Here is a 17420-nt window from a genome sequence, read left to right as displayed (position 1 = left end):
CTTGAGTTCACTCAGGACTGTTCGTTTAAGTTTTCTGTTACCTCACTTAACTCCTCCAAACGTGCCTCGTCAGGCATCTGAGGGTGCAGGTTGCTTTCAATGCTGCTCTTACATCCAGGAAATACAAATCCATCTGGTGACAGCCACATACTCTTGGATTTTGCAAAGAGTTCCTTACAGGCAGCAGCCACATCCACTGGGTCAAATGTGGCTGACAGATACTCATGACAATAAGTGAATCTGTTCTTTGGTTCCTACAAAAAAAAGGGATTTTTTTTGTTAATTGTGGATTCCCCTTTGCTGGGAAATATATATAATGGTGGTATAATAGGATCTCTGTAAAATAATTACAGAAAGAAATATCTTTAATACTATTTGCACAAAAAGAGAACTGTAGTTTATACTGTGTTCATGGTACCTCATGAACAGCTTTCACAGAGCTACAATAATTTCCACTCACTGACAAGAAAATAGCATTTGTTATTAAGATTCAAGCCAGCTATTCAGACAAAAGCAGATAAATGTGATTCTTCAAATATGTTCTCAAATGTGTTCTTCAAATCACTTAATACTGCATACACCAACACTGCAATTACTCAAATGCTCCCACTTACATATGTGTGGGACACAGAACTAGAAGTGACCACCTAGGCCATCCGAGTCTGCACTGACAGCCCAAGTCATGGAGACAAGGCAACTTGACTATAACGAACGGCATGAAAAGCAGAATTTTATACAGCAACAAAGACTCAGGCTGAGATCCTTCTGGATCCCAACTTGCCTTCCTGTGGGCTAACACGGGAGTTACTAGTGTAAAACTATTTAATTCCTCTCTCTTTTTTTAAGCACTATATAGACCAAGCCAAGATCTTCCAGTTACGTGTCTCAATTTGCCTTTGCCATTTCCTGGCGAAGATGCTGCTTTGCAAGTTCTGCAGAATTCAGTCTCTGAGAGCTGTAGTTAAAGACAGATTTGCCATCAATAGGAGAAATCCTGAAAACTTCAAACTTCGGCTTTTTCATCTTTCCTTTGAGTTGGCATACAGCATCAATGTTAGCCTGCAAAGAGACATTACATGGAGTTCTGTCTGAACGGGGAGTTCAGTGTTACGAAAAAATGATAAACAAACAAATGATTCTGTAAACTTTAAAATAAAACTTTAACAGAACAAAAAAAAACATTAAAAAAATCTATATATAGTTTTATTACACAACAGCTCTTTGTTAATAAAATAGTCCAGAAAAAGACTCCATTAAAAAAAAAAAAATAGCACCATTTCACCCTTGCACATGATATTCTGCAAGACTAATGGCAGTAGACTGGACGCAAGCACTCACCAGAGCATGACTTCTAGTTACAGAGCTAAATAGTTGTTCTGGAGAGCTGGTGCTAGGTGTCTTCAAATCAAATAAGATTAGTTCTTTCATTTCTATCATTCCCTTAATACCCCAGCAAATACAGTGATGTGGGAAACACCATTTTTTTAGAATTTTTCAAATTTCTCTAGTGACCCTCATACCTATTCATTGACTTAAGAACACCATTCTACTGTGTTAATGGTAATTATGGCTTTGAAGTCAGACTCTGCCATAACAGGTAATTACAGCAAGAGGGGAAAATTGCATTTTGGACGTCACTTCCCTGTGACATCTGCTTCCTTTTTTTTTTTTTAATCAAAAAGCCTGAAAGGTTACCTTACCTGCTATTAAAGAATAATTTCATATTTTTTTTCTATAGAGGACTTCACAGTTCCTCTATTACCCTCTTGATTCAGAAGCATGTAGAAAACAAAAACTGGTCAAAAGATGTACATTGAGAAGACTGCTAACTTTATACAAGTAACAAAATAACTCTACACTTAATCTCTACAGAACAATTAGGCCCAAGAGCTCCGCTGTTCTTGTCCTCCTATGATGTTATAAATGCAAGTACCAGGAACAATTACTTAAGACTGTCTCCTTTTCTAGCCTCACATAACAATCCTTTATCAACAGACTAAGATCAAGAAAGGAAATACTTAGGAGTTACGTTTCTTTCAGTATCTCCAAGACAGTACCCTTATACAGGAACACAGATTTCCCTATATCAGGCAAAACCTCTTTGTATTAAAATATACACAGGAAAAAACATTCAGAACTATTCTTCCCAAACCACAGGATGGCTAGAGTCCTCAACTAAACAATATATTCCAAAGCCCAATTTGGACTCCCAGGAAACATGCTGGATACCCCTTCTTTGATGTCTGTGTTAACAGGAAGGGTTTAGTTTCAACACGTTTTCCCTGAGGCAACAGAAGGGGTGGATTGACACTTGGTTACAAGTGAGAAGAGGTACTAAAATTCTTCACCATTTCCTAAAAGCTCAGCTCAGATCTGCCTGAAACTGCTGATTTTATTTAGTTAAGAATAAATGCCATCATGGTTGCCCAAAGGCAAGCAGGTCTTTCACACGGCAAGAGAAAAAAGCAGTTTTCATGTGAGCTTAGCTGACTTGGCCCACCACAAGCATCTGAAGCCTGCATGACATGCTGAAGCACAGTGGGGGAGCTATGGAGAAGAAAGAGTCAATGAAAAGTAGGAACCAACCCCAAAAGAAATTACAAGTTCTTTAATCAATCAGTTTCCTTACCACTCATGCACTGTCTCCTCTGTTGACCCGTGAGCACTAGAATTGTCTTTCCCTTGGAGAAGCAATTGAAGTTGCAATTCGACTTTTGCAAAATAAGATTAGCCTGCACTTTTTTATGTTTGTACAATACCTACAAACACCCTACCAAAAGTTTTTAAGTCTAATGAGTTTTGGGAGATGAAGGAGATGTTAATGAAGGACTCTTGCACATCGCAAACTACTCACCTCAATATGGTTTCTCTCAAAAGACATTTTGTCTGCTATTTCTTTCTTCCGCTGCACGTACACTTCATTATAGTTATCTAATGAAGAATATACTGCCTGTTTCACTCTGCTAACTTTTCCTGGTACTGTACAGTCATCAGAGGCAAATGAGAGTAAAGGAGGTTTCCTAGTGAAGAGATCCTCATCGGTTAAGGGAACTCCATACTCGTGACTCAAGACTGAGATCATTTCTGCTGAGGGCAGCAGATCCCCATGAATTACATCCCTCAACCTCTTACTGTGACAGAGGTAACTGAGCCTACAAATAGACATCAACATTTTATTAGTTTACAAAAAAACGCGACTGTAATCAAATCATTACAGTTAATATTACTGTGGAAAAACTACACAACCTTCTTGAAACATCTATTTATTAAGAAGTTCAGGTCAGTTCATGTACGCTGGCATTTAGCAGCAATAAAGAAGTTTAGCTAGGAATACTCTAGGAATGTTGCTGGTGCTCGATTTAGCTTCAAGTCAGTGATTAGTTGCTGAATTTCCCTAGCCTCTGCTGGAAAGGCAATAAACCAAACTCCCTTCATGCACACTGGTTCTAGTGTATGACCCATATTTTTCTTGAACACCCACTAAAACCCATCCTGCCTTATCTCTATTTCATGTCTCATTCTGATCAGCTTTTATTCCATATGTCATTTATGACAGCGCTTACCTCACACCTGATTTCTCTTCAGTCACTAAATTTGGCCTGAAAAGACTAGTCTCAACACAAAAGCAGTCCTAAATATGTCAGCTGTTGAGCACCAGGCACACACTTTGTACTCATGCACTTAACTCAATTCTCCGCTTCTCTGGCTCAGGCCATGGCAGAGGCCATGAAATAAAGTGACGTGCCTGATAGCCAACCATAGTATTATGATTCCTTGTCAGAATTGGAAATCCGTTAATTCATTTATCACATAGCTATTCTTTATTTGAGGAGAGTAACTTTACAAATTACTGTAAAAGAACACTATTTTCTTACCATTACTTCTGAACAACACTGGCAACTGATAACTAACATTAATTTCAAAATTGCACCAGCATTAACGACACAAATTGAGTTTATATTATTGGTATGTTAAAAATTAAATTGGCTGTTGCACATACGGACCATATACATTAGCTTTTCTACAGTTAAAATTACTAGCAGAAGGAAATGTATCAAGAAGCAGCAGTTTCTGTTGTGCACACATTAAACCACCTGGTTTTGCCTACAGCAAACCAAAAACGAAAAAAAAAAAAAAAAACCCAGGTGTTCTACAAGTTAGAGACTGCTCTTGAACACAGTTCACAGTCTGTATACTCCAGTGAAGAATTTATGTGTATTTCTCTGAATAATTACAGACACAGCAGAAGGAGGGTTTGGCAAAAAGGACTAACACCCAAAGCCTGGCAGACGTGATTCTCTCATCTGTGATGGTGGGTTGCTGAAGAGAGCTGGTGTCTAGACAGACATTGCCTCAGCCACTAAAGATGCCTTTCCTGAGGTTCTCGCTGATTTTATAGCAATGAGTGCTATGAAGTATAGTAATTGTTCCTGCAGCTTCACTTCTCTCCAGCGGAAAAATAATCCCCTGCATTTAAAATCATCCCAACCATCCCCAAACCTTCACTTTCACTGCAGGAACGTGAGCTGCAGCTATCTAGCAAGTTGTGCACAGCAGCCAACCTGCTGATTTAATTTTCTTTTTTTAGATGGGAGGTACTACAATGAAATTTCACAATAAAATTAGCTACCCAGTATCTAAAATACGCAGTATTATGTTATTTTCTACCTTAAGTATTGTCAGCACATTGCTTAAGGAAGAAAGGTATTTACCAGCCACCATCAAAGAAAAAAATAAAAAGAAAAAAAGAATTTGTAAGGACATCACAGTGATGGCCACCAGTAACCTTCATATTGTATTCTTTTCACCATCTCACAGAATAAACATGAAACAAATTACAGCTACGTGAAGAGGTACCCAAGTTACATGCAGATCATTAGAATGAATATACTTCAGAACTTTAAGTGTAAAGGCCTGGCTCTTCATTAGTTTAATGAAGTTAAGTTTCATTGGCCATCAGCAAATAGTTCTTGAACTTGAATGGGTCAGACAACAAGCGGAAACAGACAGGTATACAAACCCAGCCTGCTAGATCAGAGGTGTACTGCATTCATTTTTCAGCAACTGCCTTGACATATGCAAAATAAAACTTGTAGTAGATGGGTGATCCCTATGTAATACACGTTACTGAATATGTTTTACCAAAAAGCAAACATGTGGGGGAAGGCTGCTACGAGATTGTGTGTATATTATTGCACATTAACAAGAATTTTTTATAAAATCAGATTGGTGTCTAGGAGACATTCACTCTTTATCTCAGGACTGAATGTCCCTACTCATTTCAAATAAGCTTTGCAGGATTTTGGTTTGGAAGTTAATCTAAACAAGCCAGTCTATTTCCAGCAAGAAAGAAAGCAATTGCAGTTTCTCTCTGCTTTCTAAACCCAAGTTGCTCATATCAAAGATGGATGGTACCTTTTTCCACCTCTCATTAGCTGTGTCTTCATTTACAAATAATCAAACCAAAAAACCACACATAGAAATTTTTTCATAGATTAGTGAAATATATAGCTAGATAGAGATGTATGCACATACGACTTCACTCACTTTCTTTTTCTTTAATCCATCTCACGAGACGTAATGTCAGAGATGCTGTAAGGCAAACAGCTGTGAATACCTGCATGCTGACAAAGTGGCCAACATGGCAGAGATCCAGCAGTACATCATGCACTGAAACCCCCAGACAAAAAGTCAGGAACAGGAAACATAATTCTCCCAATTCTCGCAGAACTCTTCCTTTCTCTGGTTACCATAGGAAAACAGGTTTTAGAATTCCCAACTTAGTTCACGTAACTTTCTGGTTCTATCAAGTCCTATTTGGAAGCCTCCTTTACTCCATCCTCCACCACCTCTATGAGAACGGAGCAGAGAAGTAAATCCTTCCCTTCTGACACTGGACTTTTATCTTTCTTCTGTTTGTATTCTATTCAATTGTTTTCTCATATACAATCCTACTGACACACCTCTCTTCTTTACAAATGACAAACTCCTGCCCAAACTAAAAGTGGGCTCACCGATACCAAGTTATCACGACATCAGCAGTTAGAAACCCATGCTCTTCTGTCTTACCACACCTGATCTAAAATCTGAGTTACCCATCAGGCCCACAGACTGCTTTTGTCAGGGAAAAGATATCCAAGAGCATTATTTTCTGGATCAGATATTCAGTCTGCTTTGCTAACATTTAATTTCTTCATTTCTTGACTATGAATCTGGACGAGTCATACCTGGACAAGGCTTGGAAACACGCCCAAGGAACCATACCTCTGATGTAAAGCAGAGGCTGTTTTGTAATAGTGCAGAGGGGCTGACAGAGGCAGAAATGATAAAAGATTGCTTCCAGGTCTGTATACAGGCGTTCAGGGAAAGACAGTTGTGAGTTATACAGTATTTCCAGTTGTCCATCTTCATGTCTGTAAGTCCTGTAACAAAGTACCCCAACGACAAGGTTAAAACAACCAGCCCACATCTCAGGTTTCCTCAGTTCTGCAGTACAATCACTCTCTCTGATTAAATTGCTCTGCTTTTGTCCTTTAGATGGAACCTCTTATGGCCGTCACTTCACATGAACTGTTCTGCAAAATTATTTTGGGGCAAAATTACGAAGAAAATACCAAAACTCTCATGGCATAACTGAGTTGCATATGTTGTCTTTTTTAAGCCACATGGCAAACATTTGAAAAAAAGCTCACCTCGGTTTCATCAGTGTTGTGCCCCTTAACAGCCTTATTATAGCTACAAAAGCATTATATAAATATTTCTACTACAAATACCAACATTCATACTGCAGCAGTAAAACAAAGCTTCAATTTAGGTTACGGGTTAGCGCTGACAAGAGACAACTTTTCATGCAATAAATAATTTCAATAACTGCAATGAAGTGACTTGCATCAGAAAAACGCCCCAACAAACCACCATGGGAAAGCTTTAACAGCATGCTACAGTGCTGGAAAAAACATCCATTATTTTTTAAGCATGAAATGCCAGGGAGACATATACTTGGAATTTGTCACATTCTCCTCTAAGCTCAAAAGAAGAAATGGCTTGAAGTCCAGCTTTCTCATAGTGACTACTTTTGTTTTAGATCCCATTAAGTATTTTTGTTATTATTTAGAAATGGCAGATTATATTGCTGTTTCCACAAACTAAGTACAGCTTAACAAAAAAAAGTATATGCTGCATCATTCTCATTTCAACTTTACATGGATGACCTATGGTGTAATGTGATAAAGATGAGAAGATTATGCCTCAAGCGAAGCAGCCACTGGGACTCATATCCACTAAAACTGCAAAGGAAGCATCAACCATGTATATCTTTGTATAGACAGGGATGGGGGAGGTATAATTCAAATTAAAATCTCTGAATCTAAGGAAATAACTGATGAAAAAAATCTGCAAAATCTCCTACCTTTCAAAGTGTCTATCCCATAGTCTCTTGATTGCTTTGTCTTTTAATCCCTCCAAGACAAAGAGATGAGTTGCTCCATCCAGTAAGTGAAAACCAGTAACAATATCCAACTCAGAAACTTTCTCACGTGTGGTTTTCAGTTTTAATGCAGCAAGAGCCATTGTGATTAAGTGCACAGGATAGCAGACCAGCTGGAGGGCTTTAGCATTGATTTCTGAAATCTCTTCCACCAAATCGTGTAATAAAGGTGAATTATTGTAGTCAAAAATGTAGATTATGCAACCATACAGGCAACTTGTGACTTCAGCAATTTGGGCATGCAATCCCAACGGCACAGCTATTTCCACTCTTACTTTCAAAAGCGAGTCTGATTCTAGATAATGTCCCATAGGCAGCAGGGAAGAACTACTCACTGATTCTGTTATCTTCTTTTTTTTATCCTCCTCACTGAAAGTAGCTGTATTTGGTGCTGAGCAGCTATGAATGGGAGCACTGATAGTCAAGTACTTTTTACCCAACAATAACTCAGTTAGACTGACTTTAGCTACCCCATGAGGCTGCCACGCTTTGTTCTTTGTAGAAGAACTACAGATTGTGGATTTGCAAGGAGGGAAGTTCACCTTACCCACTTCTTCATCAGGTTCATCTTCCTCAAACAAACAGGGCTTTTTCGTGTTGTTTTTTGTATTTCTATCCCGGTCATGAACTTCAATCTCCAAAGGTGGACCTCTAAGACACCTCTGCAGTTCCCCAGGTTTCATCGTCCCTGTTAGAATTACATTAACATCCTTAAAGTAGACATGAGTTCCATGGACTTGTCCATGAGTCCGATGAGGTGGAAAGCTATGAAATTTGTATTCGCAGTAGGTGGGAACACACAATCTCTAAAGAACAAAAAGATGAGGAGAAACAGATATTTGCAGCATTAATCTTTTTCCTTTTTCTTTTTAACCTCACAGAACAATCGGCTTTTCTAGTAAAGAAGGTATGGGGGGTGTACTTCATAGCACAAACTGTGGTCTTCCAAGGCAGCAAAGAGGCCATTCTACATGCCTGGACCTGGGTCTTGGGAATATACCGTCCTTTATCCAAATACTTCATTTGCCTGTCCTCAACTTTGTTGACTATCCAAAGATGCCAGAAAACCCTTCATTGTTTCTAGATCATTAGAGGAGCATGTTGGGGACTGCAATGGCTCCTAGAGCTTTTTTGTTTCTCCCTATGCATTCATCTGTAGGATTAGAGGCCTAAAATAAATGCCTATAGCTAGAAGTTGTGATCTCCATTATTAACTAATTGTTTACAAATCTGGGGAGGCAAACAGGGGGATTCATTCCACAGTACTTGTTGTGGTTCCTCCATGTAAGCGTCCATCAGCATTACAGCAGCCTGCATGGAGTGGAGGCTACCTGTCAAGGACTATCCTGAGAATTACAAATTTGCAACAGTTCATTATTTCATACAGCAGCCCACCTGGCAAGGGAAACAAAGTCAAAACTTCTGTGGTCAGTCTGAAAATTGCATTAGAAACTACAGAGTGGTTTTGTCTCTGTTATTTATTATGTTGTGTGGTTACTGACATTTTTCCCCTCTTTCTCTTCATAAATGCTAAGCCAATTTGCCTAGTCTGTTATAAGCCCTGCAGTGTGAAACTCCATCACAGAACTATATGCGCCATTATAAAATTCCTGACATAATATTATTAAACTATTTTCACTAAAACAACAACAAAACACGCTACTAATGTTAAGGATGAGGCTGATGCAACTTGAACCAGACCTTTCATATACTATTCCCTTATAATTTCACCTCAGATAGGGATCAACAAAATAGTTCCTGAAAGAAAAGGTTGTTGACCTTAATTTCATTTTCACATCAACAGTATATAACACACAGAAAAAAGCCTTTATAATAGCATTTCTTCAAGCCTAAAAATGCAACTATTTGACAAGAGAACATACTTTCTAACTCATCTCCCAAAATTTACAAATATAAGATCAAACACTTTAAACTATATTCTCACCAATATAGAGCTTTTTTTGTTCACTGCATTTCTTAAGATGTGAAACATTTGCTGTTTTTTAAAGTCAAATAATATTTTTAACACAGGAATAGAAGTTGTCCTGATGAGCACGTCAACACCTATTGACTTGTCAGCAAGTTGTTGCAAACAATAGAGCGCTGTGGCTGAACTAGATCTTCTCTGGCTTACTCAAGATCCACTGCTCAGAAATCAAAATGGGATGACTATATATAAATTATTGCCCTTGGAAAACACAAGGATTGTTGTTTTGCTGCCAGTGCCTCTGATAATACAGGCACTAATCTGGCCACATGTTTTTCAAGAAATATGTTAGTCATATTCTCCAGTTTTGCTACTCATAGGGGAAATTATCTTTAAAACCATGCTCATATTTTAAGAAAGCTACTTGAGGGTAACAAGGAAATTATTTCAGAAAGAAGTACCAGTATGTGTTACCTGTAGCACTTCTATTGGTACAGGTGTGTTTGGGAGGCAGGTAGCTGAATTAATCCTTATAGTCAATGGATTCAATTCATGTCTTTGTCTTTCGGACAGAAGAGGTGTTTCCACACTGAAAGTCATGTAAGCATCTAAAACTTTAGGGTTGTTTTCTGCCAGACGACTGATCACTGATTTTTCTCCTTTTTAAACACAGAGGGTTAAATACTGTTATAGAAGCAAATATACAGTTCACATAATAGTTCACAAAAATTAAAGCAGTTCAGAGACTTTTCATCAAAATTAAACTCTTCGTTAAAGGTAAACAAGCACCTTTAAACAAACTGGCTTCTCTGCAAGCAGCTTTGCCACATGCATATACTCAGCAGCCGAGTTCCATGCTGCACGACATACAGCTATTTCTGTCTGCGTGCACAGAACAAAGGGGAGATTTAACTCACTACACACAAAAATAGGACTATATATTAATAATGAATGTTAATCTGGTTACAGTCAGAAAAAACCACAGAACTAACCCACTCTGACCAATATCCCACTTTCAACACATTCTAAATCAAACAGGATACAAGAATTTAGATGCACAAGCTGATGGGGAACAACAATGCAGAATTATTTTTGACATCCTGCCCTTCAGAGCACACAGACCTCTGAACATATGTCAATCCCACCCAGATCAAAACCAAATCCCAAATCTTTCTTAACCAGGCAGCTTTTATCCAGAACGTGAAATTCCCTTGGGATCTTCCAAGAGATTTTCCATGAGGCAGACCCACCAGCACAGGCACTTCAGAGGAGGAGACGTGGCATACACCTAGTGTGCCACTCCCTCCTGAGCAGAATAATACCTGAGAGGAGAGGCATGACAGCTAGCTGCAGTGAAGCAATGCCACAGCCCTTTGCCATAGTAGCATCCATGGTTCTTTTAGGACCAGAACCTCTTCTACCTGTTGATGCAAGGCAGGGTTGGACTGAGTCGGAAGAAGGAAACATTTCGTTGCAATTAATCAAAGAAATAATTTAAAATTTACTGCAGTAGGTGGCATAATTCAGTATCATCCTTAGAAAAAGATGCCGATTATAAACTTTAACATCAACTTCGGCTAGTATTTCAATATGCTTTAATTTCCATTGCACAGTCCACTATACTATATGTAAAATCCCTACTTTACAAGAAAGTTAAATTTGCAACAGCAAGCATTAGAAGTTCATGGAATTACCAAAATTAAATTTACCTTTGCCACCTTACTGTTCTTTCCTTGCATACACACATTACAACACACATACGGTACTATCTGTGATATGTATTCTATTGTTTCCAGAAACCTGTATTTTATAACTTCACATCCACAAAACAGGAATATTGTCATTCCTTTACCTTACAAGGATACGATGAAGATAAACTCATTATTATTTGTTATTTTCTTAGAGGCTGAGTAATTATTCCCAGATTCAGTCTTTACCTGACCAGCAAAAGCACAGCCAGTCCCAGCCTCAAGTTTTTAAATCCTAGCTTCGGATGCTTTGTCCAATCAGTTAAGTAAGCAAGCACAGAATTTCAGCAAAAGTAGCTTAAGTCTGACAAAAAATGTAGCAAGTGAACACAGCAACTTAAAAGAACTACAGAAATATTACTGCTGCTGGTCCTGGATTATTCCTATAATAGAAGGAATAGCAGAATATTTTAAGGACAAATTTAACACTCAAATGGAAGGAAAGAGAGGCACGCGATGTATTACTGAAGTTTTGTCTTTTAATAACAATAGTAACGTGACAAGAAATATTAGCAGTACCAAAATTACACTGGGGAAAAAACAGTCCACTCTGAATATAAGCAAAATGATAACCCACATAGAGAACTCCCTACAAAGTGTGTAACCATTTATCGAAAGCTCATAAATAAAAGTTCCAACTGCCTTAATTTTGAAAGAAATAGCATGTGGAAGTTTGAGAGATAACTGTGTAGAACTGATGAGATAAGGCACGGGTGTCCAGAGCCACGGGAAAGACAGACCAAACCAGAGCTCAAGGTAACAGAGCAGATGTGGTGCAGGGTTAAGCTCCTCAAACACAGCCCTGTGCTGCAACCTGAGCTGCCCAGCACCATGTGCCTGCTCACAGGAGAGCTCCAGAATGCCTGCCTGTTTCTCTGCATGCCCTGTTTTGCACCACTGTTTTCTTTACTACTCTTCAAAAGGTGTGTCCATAAAAGCAGGAGCACCAAACCCTCCCGCAGTGGACAGCAATAGAAAACAGGTGTGAAGTAAAGATCTGGTTGACACTATCAGTGCATTCACTTATGTGGATAGAACGATGCTATAATTGAGTTGTCATTCATGCCTGGTGATGCTTATTGATAAGCAAATGTACTTTTCATAATGTGTACTGGGGGCAATGTGTACTGCAACCCCATGATGCCGTGCTAGTTTTTGGCCAGACAAGAATGCTATTGAACACGGGTGAGTTAATATATGCTCTAGTGTCCATTGTCACACTGGTTATCGTCTCCTCCCGTCTTTCATAGGGCCTTTGTCAATTGTAAGCTCCAGATGAGAGAGCAAAATATCACTCAGTAGGGCTGTAATTTTTCATTTAACATAACGAACTAGCACTGGAAATAAAAATGGACTGTAAACCGCAGAACAAAAACTGGCCTCTAGCAGAAAAAGCAATGCAAGTGATATGATACAACAGCTTGATAATTTCACAGTTGGAATAGTTGTTTTAGCTCCAACATTACTCTCTAACTGTTTTACAGATGTCATCACTGCGCACCCAAGTCCCTTGCAAATATCCATCGCTTCACCCCCGGAACACTCCAAGTGGTAGGAAAGTACCATCATCATCCCTGTTTCACACTACTAGCTAAGGAAACTGAAGAAGAAAGTTTTATTAGCTGCTGAAGAAACACAGAAAGCTCATGGCAGAGCTGAGGCTAAAGCACAGGACCCATAACTCTTTTTTTCTTTGTTTTAACCTTGAATTCTTTAAAAAACAAAAAAGAAAAAGAAGATCAACAGAATTCCATGCCTACCTTTTCAAATCTAGTCCATAGTTCCATCCAGAACTTACCATTTGTGGTGGCTGTTTTGTCTGCTCCGTATGTCAGAATTCGCACATTATCTTTTGTTTTCTCAGTTTCTTTTGAAGTTGAATTAACTAGAAGACCAGTAACTGCTTTCTGTTTCAGAAGCTGGGCCTTACCCAGAAATCTGTTTTTTGAAAATATCATACTTTGAAGCATTAAAAAGATCTGAAGTTATTTAAGAAATATAGAAAATATAAAAATAAATCCCTGCCATACTAATTTTTTTAAAAAAAATAATTTTAAGTCTAAAAGAGCTCAGCTGCCAGAATATAAATGTAAAGGAGAACAAAAAAGGATATTGTCAGTATACATGGCCCTTCTCTTTTGAGTAAGAGACCAAGTAAGTGCCTGAAGAGATGCACAAAGTAAAACATCTTGTAGCACATACTACAATACCTTACTTACAGATTTATCTATGCATCTGCTTTGCTTTTTGAGGAGAGAGAAATACGTCTGTTCTATTAGTGTTCACATTTGGTATACCCTGTAATGTGATTACAGATAGACTAGAGATCTGGAATTAATACAGTTTATTATAGGAGCAACTGCTGCCTTAGGTGGAAAATGCAGCTAGGAATGCTGTCACTTAGTTTCAGCATTAACAAGCTTCCCGAACTTTGTAATACCAGCCACTGCTGTAAGTGGTTCTTCACAAGACATCACACATTTTATTCCCTAAAGTACATATATTCCTTACAAATTTGACATATTATTGCTGCTGAAAAATGAATATTAATCAGAAACAACAGAAAAGGCTGTTTAACAGAGATGAATCTCACCGTATTTTAAATCTCCTGAATAAAAGATTTTGTCATCCTTGTCTTCAGACCACTGTTACATATTGTACCTGGAGGGCATCAGTACAAGACAAACCACAGCAAAATTGTTTTATCTGTGAAGAACAGATTCGGCCCTAAAGATTCCTCACAACGGGGTGACAGAATTGGTTGCAGCATTTTATATGCAGTTCAAAAAATACAGTGTCCATCCAAGAAATTTTTACATCAGTAGTCACAAAACCTGGTCACTGTTCTGCTTAGCTTTATAGGTGTGATTTATAATAATAGCAGTTTGAAAATAAAGACATTTGATGATATTTTGAGAGGTACAATATTTAGTAATGAAATAACTATAGTTCAATATATGTAGACAGATGCATGCAGTCTACTCTTACACATGTATTATGACATTCATTTATTTTTTTTAAGACTTTAATCTAACAAACATTTTATTGCTAGTAACACAGAGTACAAGAACTCCACGTCATCTAGTCACCTCTGAGTGTGACTAGTATTATATGCTTGGGACACCAAGTCCAACTCCCCCTGACTACTACCCCCATAGCTTCTCATAAGGATTGCTTTAAGGCTTTCTGGTGTTCAGTATTGTCTCCAGATTATCATATTCTACGGAGTTCTCTCTCAGATTTATTAATATGTGCAACATCTTCCCTTTATCCTTGGCACTAAATTCTTCAAACATCCTTTCTTCCTTCTCCTCCCAGGAATTTTAATCTCAGAGGTCTAAGTTCTTCAGCTGCTTCACAAACATTAGTTTAATTCAGACAGGCATCCATGCAGTGAGCAACAAATCAAGACTGTGGCTGTGAAGCTTGAAGCAATGTATGTTTATAGCACTAAAAATAATAATTCATTACCCAGACTAAGCCAAGCATTTCCCAAATAACTCTACCTATCCTCAGAGATGTTTCAAAAAGGATCATAATAATAGCTGGGAGTGGGGAGAGAGAAGGTTGGTTGTGTGGTTTTGCAGCACTAAAAGTGATCAACATTAAAAGTACAGCTTTCTGAGATCTCTGTATTCCTATAAAACACTGTCAAAATTGTTAATATATGTAACATTAAGTAAGTAGCGAATGACAGACTGTCAAAATAATTGCTTTGGGAACAAAAAATCCAAATAAAAATGTTTACATGAGGTTTTATAAACCATCATGCTATGAAAAAACCAGACCTGCTAAAACTAAAAACAAGAAGTCTGTTTCATTTGCCTTAATTAAAAAAAAAAAAAAAAAAAAATCACTGCAAAGAGTCAGAGACCCTAGAGACCATCACTATAGATAGGAACCTCCAGGTGTTGGGAATAAATGAAGGAAGCTGTAGTGTGGAGTTCACGGAGGTAACATGGTGGATTTGTTGGAAACCTCCCCACTGCAGATTGAAAAAGCATAGAGGATATCAGATCATATGTGGGCATTTATAGCACTATTAAGAATTTTTCTGGAACCAATCTGAGAGACGAAATGCAGCATACAATTATTGTGACTATCATATTTCCTGGCTGCAGACTTTTGACACAAAATGAGGGAAGAAAACTGATTCTTTGGAAAAAAAAAGATTTTCCAGGTGTGCAAAGGAGCAGCAAAACTTTGTCAGTAAAATTGGTAAAATATAACCTCCTGAATCTCAGATTTGTTTTTAGAGTAAACATGTAGGCTACTTGTCAGGTAACTCACTAGCCCTCCACAAGGCACGATCATTACCATAACAGTTCTTTGAAGCTAGAAAGAAACGCCACCACAGTCACAATACAGGTGGAATGAGAACATTCAGGTACATGAAAGAGCAACAGTGATGTACGTAAGGATGCAATTTTAATTCATTTTATCCTGTTTGAGCTTCACTTTGAACAGGTAAATTTCTCCAGAAGAACTAATATCCTGATATTCTTACATAGCTCTTGTGTCATTAGACTGCAACACCTCTATAATATGTTACCAGTAATGATTTTGGAGGGTTTTAGAAAACTACTAGAATATTTCTACCCCAAAATTATTTCTGGTCCAATTAATTTGTATAGAAAGCTAAGTCTGCATGAAGACTAAACACACACTCTTAATTTTTCAAAATACTGATCTCATCTATTCATGTTTCATCCACTGGCATGACAGATAGTATAAATGCATGCAAGGGAACTGCAACAGCATCAGGAACTACATGTCAGACAAATATCCTTCAAATATCCTTCAGATATCCTCATACTTCATCAATATAGATGCTTACAAAATGTGGAGCAAGTCCAAAGTAAGGTAATGCCCTGGGGTTCTACATTAAACCTTACACAAGGTGGACACCCATCTTTGAGCAGAAAGGACGCGCTCGTGGGACACAAAGCAGCAACAACTCACATTCTCAGGTACGGAGAAACATTTCATCAATGCTATTTTTGGAGTAAAACTCCGTAGTTTCAACAATACCAACTCACATTTGCACTGAGTATCTCCTCCCATAAGCCATTAACAAACAAAATCCCATTCCAAAGGTTGTTTTTTCATTTCATTTCTGTTATCACAAGCAAGATATGTAAGATATAAACATGCTAGTCCAACTGATTCTAGCAGTTATGAAGCTTCAGAGGGCCTCATTTTACTTTATCCTGCAATCACATGGTATTTACTTTCCTATTCAAAAACACAATGCAGAAGGAAATAGCTCAATTAACAAAGGCCATAACATGGTGAACATGAACAGGAAGTGTCCATTTAGTCTACAAACGAGGAACTGAGGACTGTTAAAACCAGAACAGGCAGCAAACCAAGAATTATGCAAGATTATGTAACAAGGCATTGATTAAAAATCAAGATTCTCTCAAATCTTACAATACAGCACCTTTGTTAAAGAAGCATTCAGTCTCTAGCAGCTCAAAGAATACAGGCGAGGAACTTAGAGCAAGATTTTCTAAATGTTGGGAAAATAGGTTTTTTTAATATGGTTTTGTACTTAAATGAAAACTATCTGAAATAAAGATTTTGCTTCCATGTGCAATTCAACATTCTTGCTGATTTTCTTCATCTCTACAAATGCATTTTTTCTTTCTGCAACACAAAACCCGTATGATTTGAACTGCAAGGCTCACTTACAGATGCACTCATCAGAAATAGTGCTGTTCTCACCATGTACAAAATACTCAGAAACATTCATCCTTAAAGCTGAGTTCATAAATTTGTGCTGAAGGCATTAAGGGTCCTTTCATTGACTTCATTATGTTTTAAGCAGAGTAACAATCTGACTAAATCTTGCCCAGGAGAAATTCTTAAACTTACATAACAGCATAAAATTAGCAAGTACATCATAGAATACAGGAGTGGATTCGTTATCTTGTACTATCACCAATTAAGTTTTTAGAAACAAAATGGGAACCTTGGAAAGTCTTTTAAGCGTTTATATTTTTTAGATGACATTCTGGATGATGTATTTGAGATACACCCTATTCATGATTCATTTCTATTTCAAGTTTTCCATTATGAATAATACCCAAGAAAATATGAATCTTCTAAAATGTTATAGTTTCTCAAGTCTTGAACGCTCTAATCTTTTCTACAGTTTTAGAGTTACATGCTAATTGTTAGAAAGTTGCCACAGAAAACTATTAAAACAAATGACTTATTAAACCAAAAGAGGGAATAACTGTTCCTAAAAGCAGAA

General features: G+C 37.7%; 1 protein-coding gene across 3 annotated transcripts in view; it reads right to left on the bottom strand.

Annotated features, from left to right (window-relative positions):
• Positions 1-17420, bottom strand: part of CFAP92 (cilia and flagella associated protein 92 (putative)) — a 121668-nt gene that overhangs the window by 4518 nt on the left and 99730 nt on the right. Inside the window, exons 7-14 of one of the 3 annotated variants that reach the window (XM_074836675.1) lie at positions 12960-13099; positions 10736-10834; positions 9888-10072; positions 7409-8292; positions 6228-6422; positions 2855-3152; positions 895-1059; positions 42-254 (exon numbers count right to left, since the gene is read on the bottom strand). In XM_074836675.1, coding sequence (XP_074692776.1) covers positions 42-254; positions 895-1059; positions 2855-3152; positions 6228-6422; positions 7409-8292; positions 9888-10072; positions 10736-10834; positions 12960-13099 — 2179 coding nt within the window. Of the gene's footprint in view, positions 1-41; positions 1060-2854; positions 3153-6227; positions 6423-7408; positions 8293-9887; positions 10073-10735; positions 10835-12959; positions 13100-17420 lie in introns of those variants that run through there. The other 2 variants (XM_074836673.1, XR_012624758.1) reach the window with 2 other exon arrangements.

This window comes from Strix aluco, chromosome 11, assembly GCF_031877795.1.
Source record: "Strix aluco isolate bStrAlu1 chromosome 11, bStrAlu1.hap1, whole genome shotgun sequence".
Taxonomy (NCBI): Eukaryota; Metazoa; Chordata; class Aves; order Strigiformes; family Strigidae; genus Strix; species Strix aluco.
This window is presented reverse-complemented; position numbering and strand designations above follow the sequence as displayed.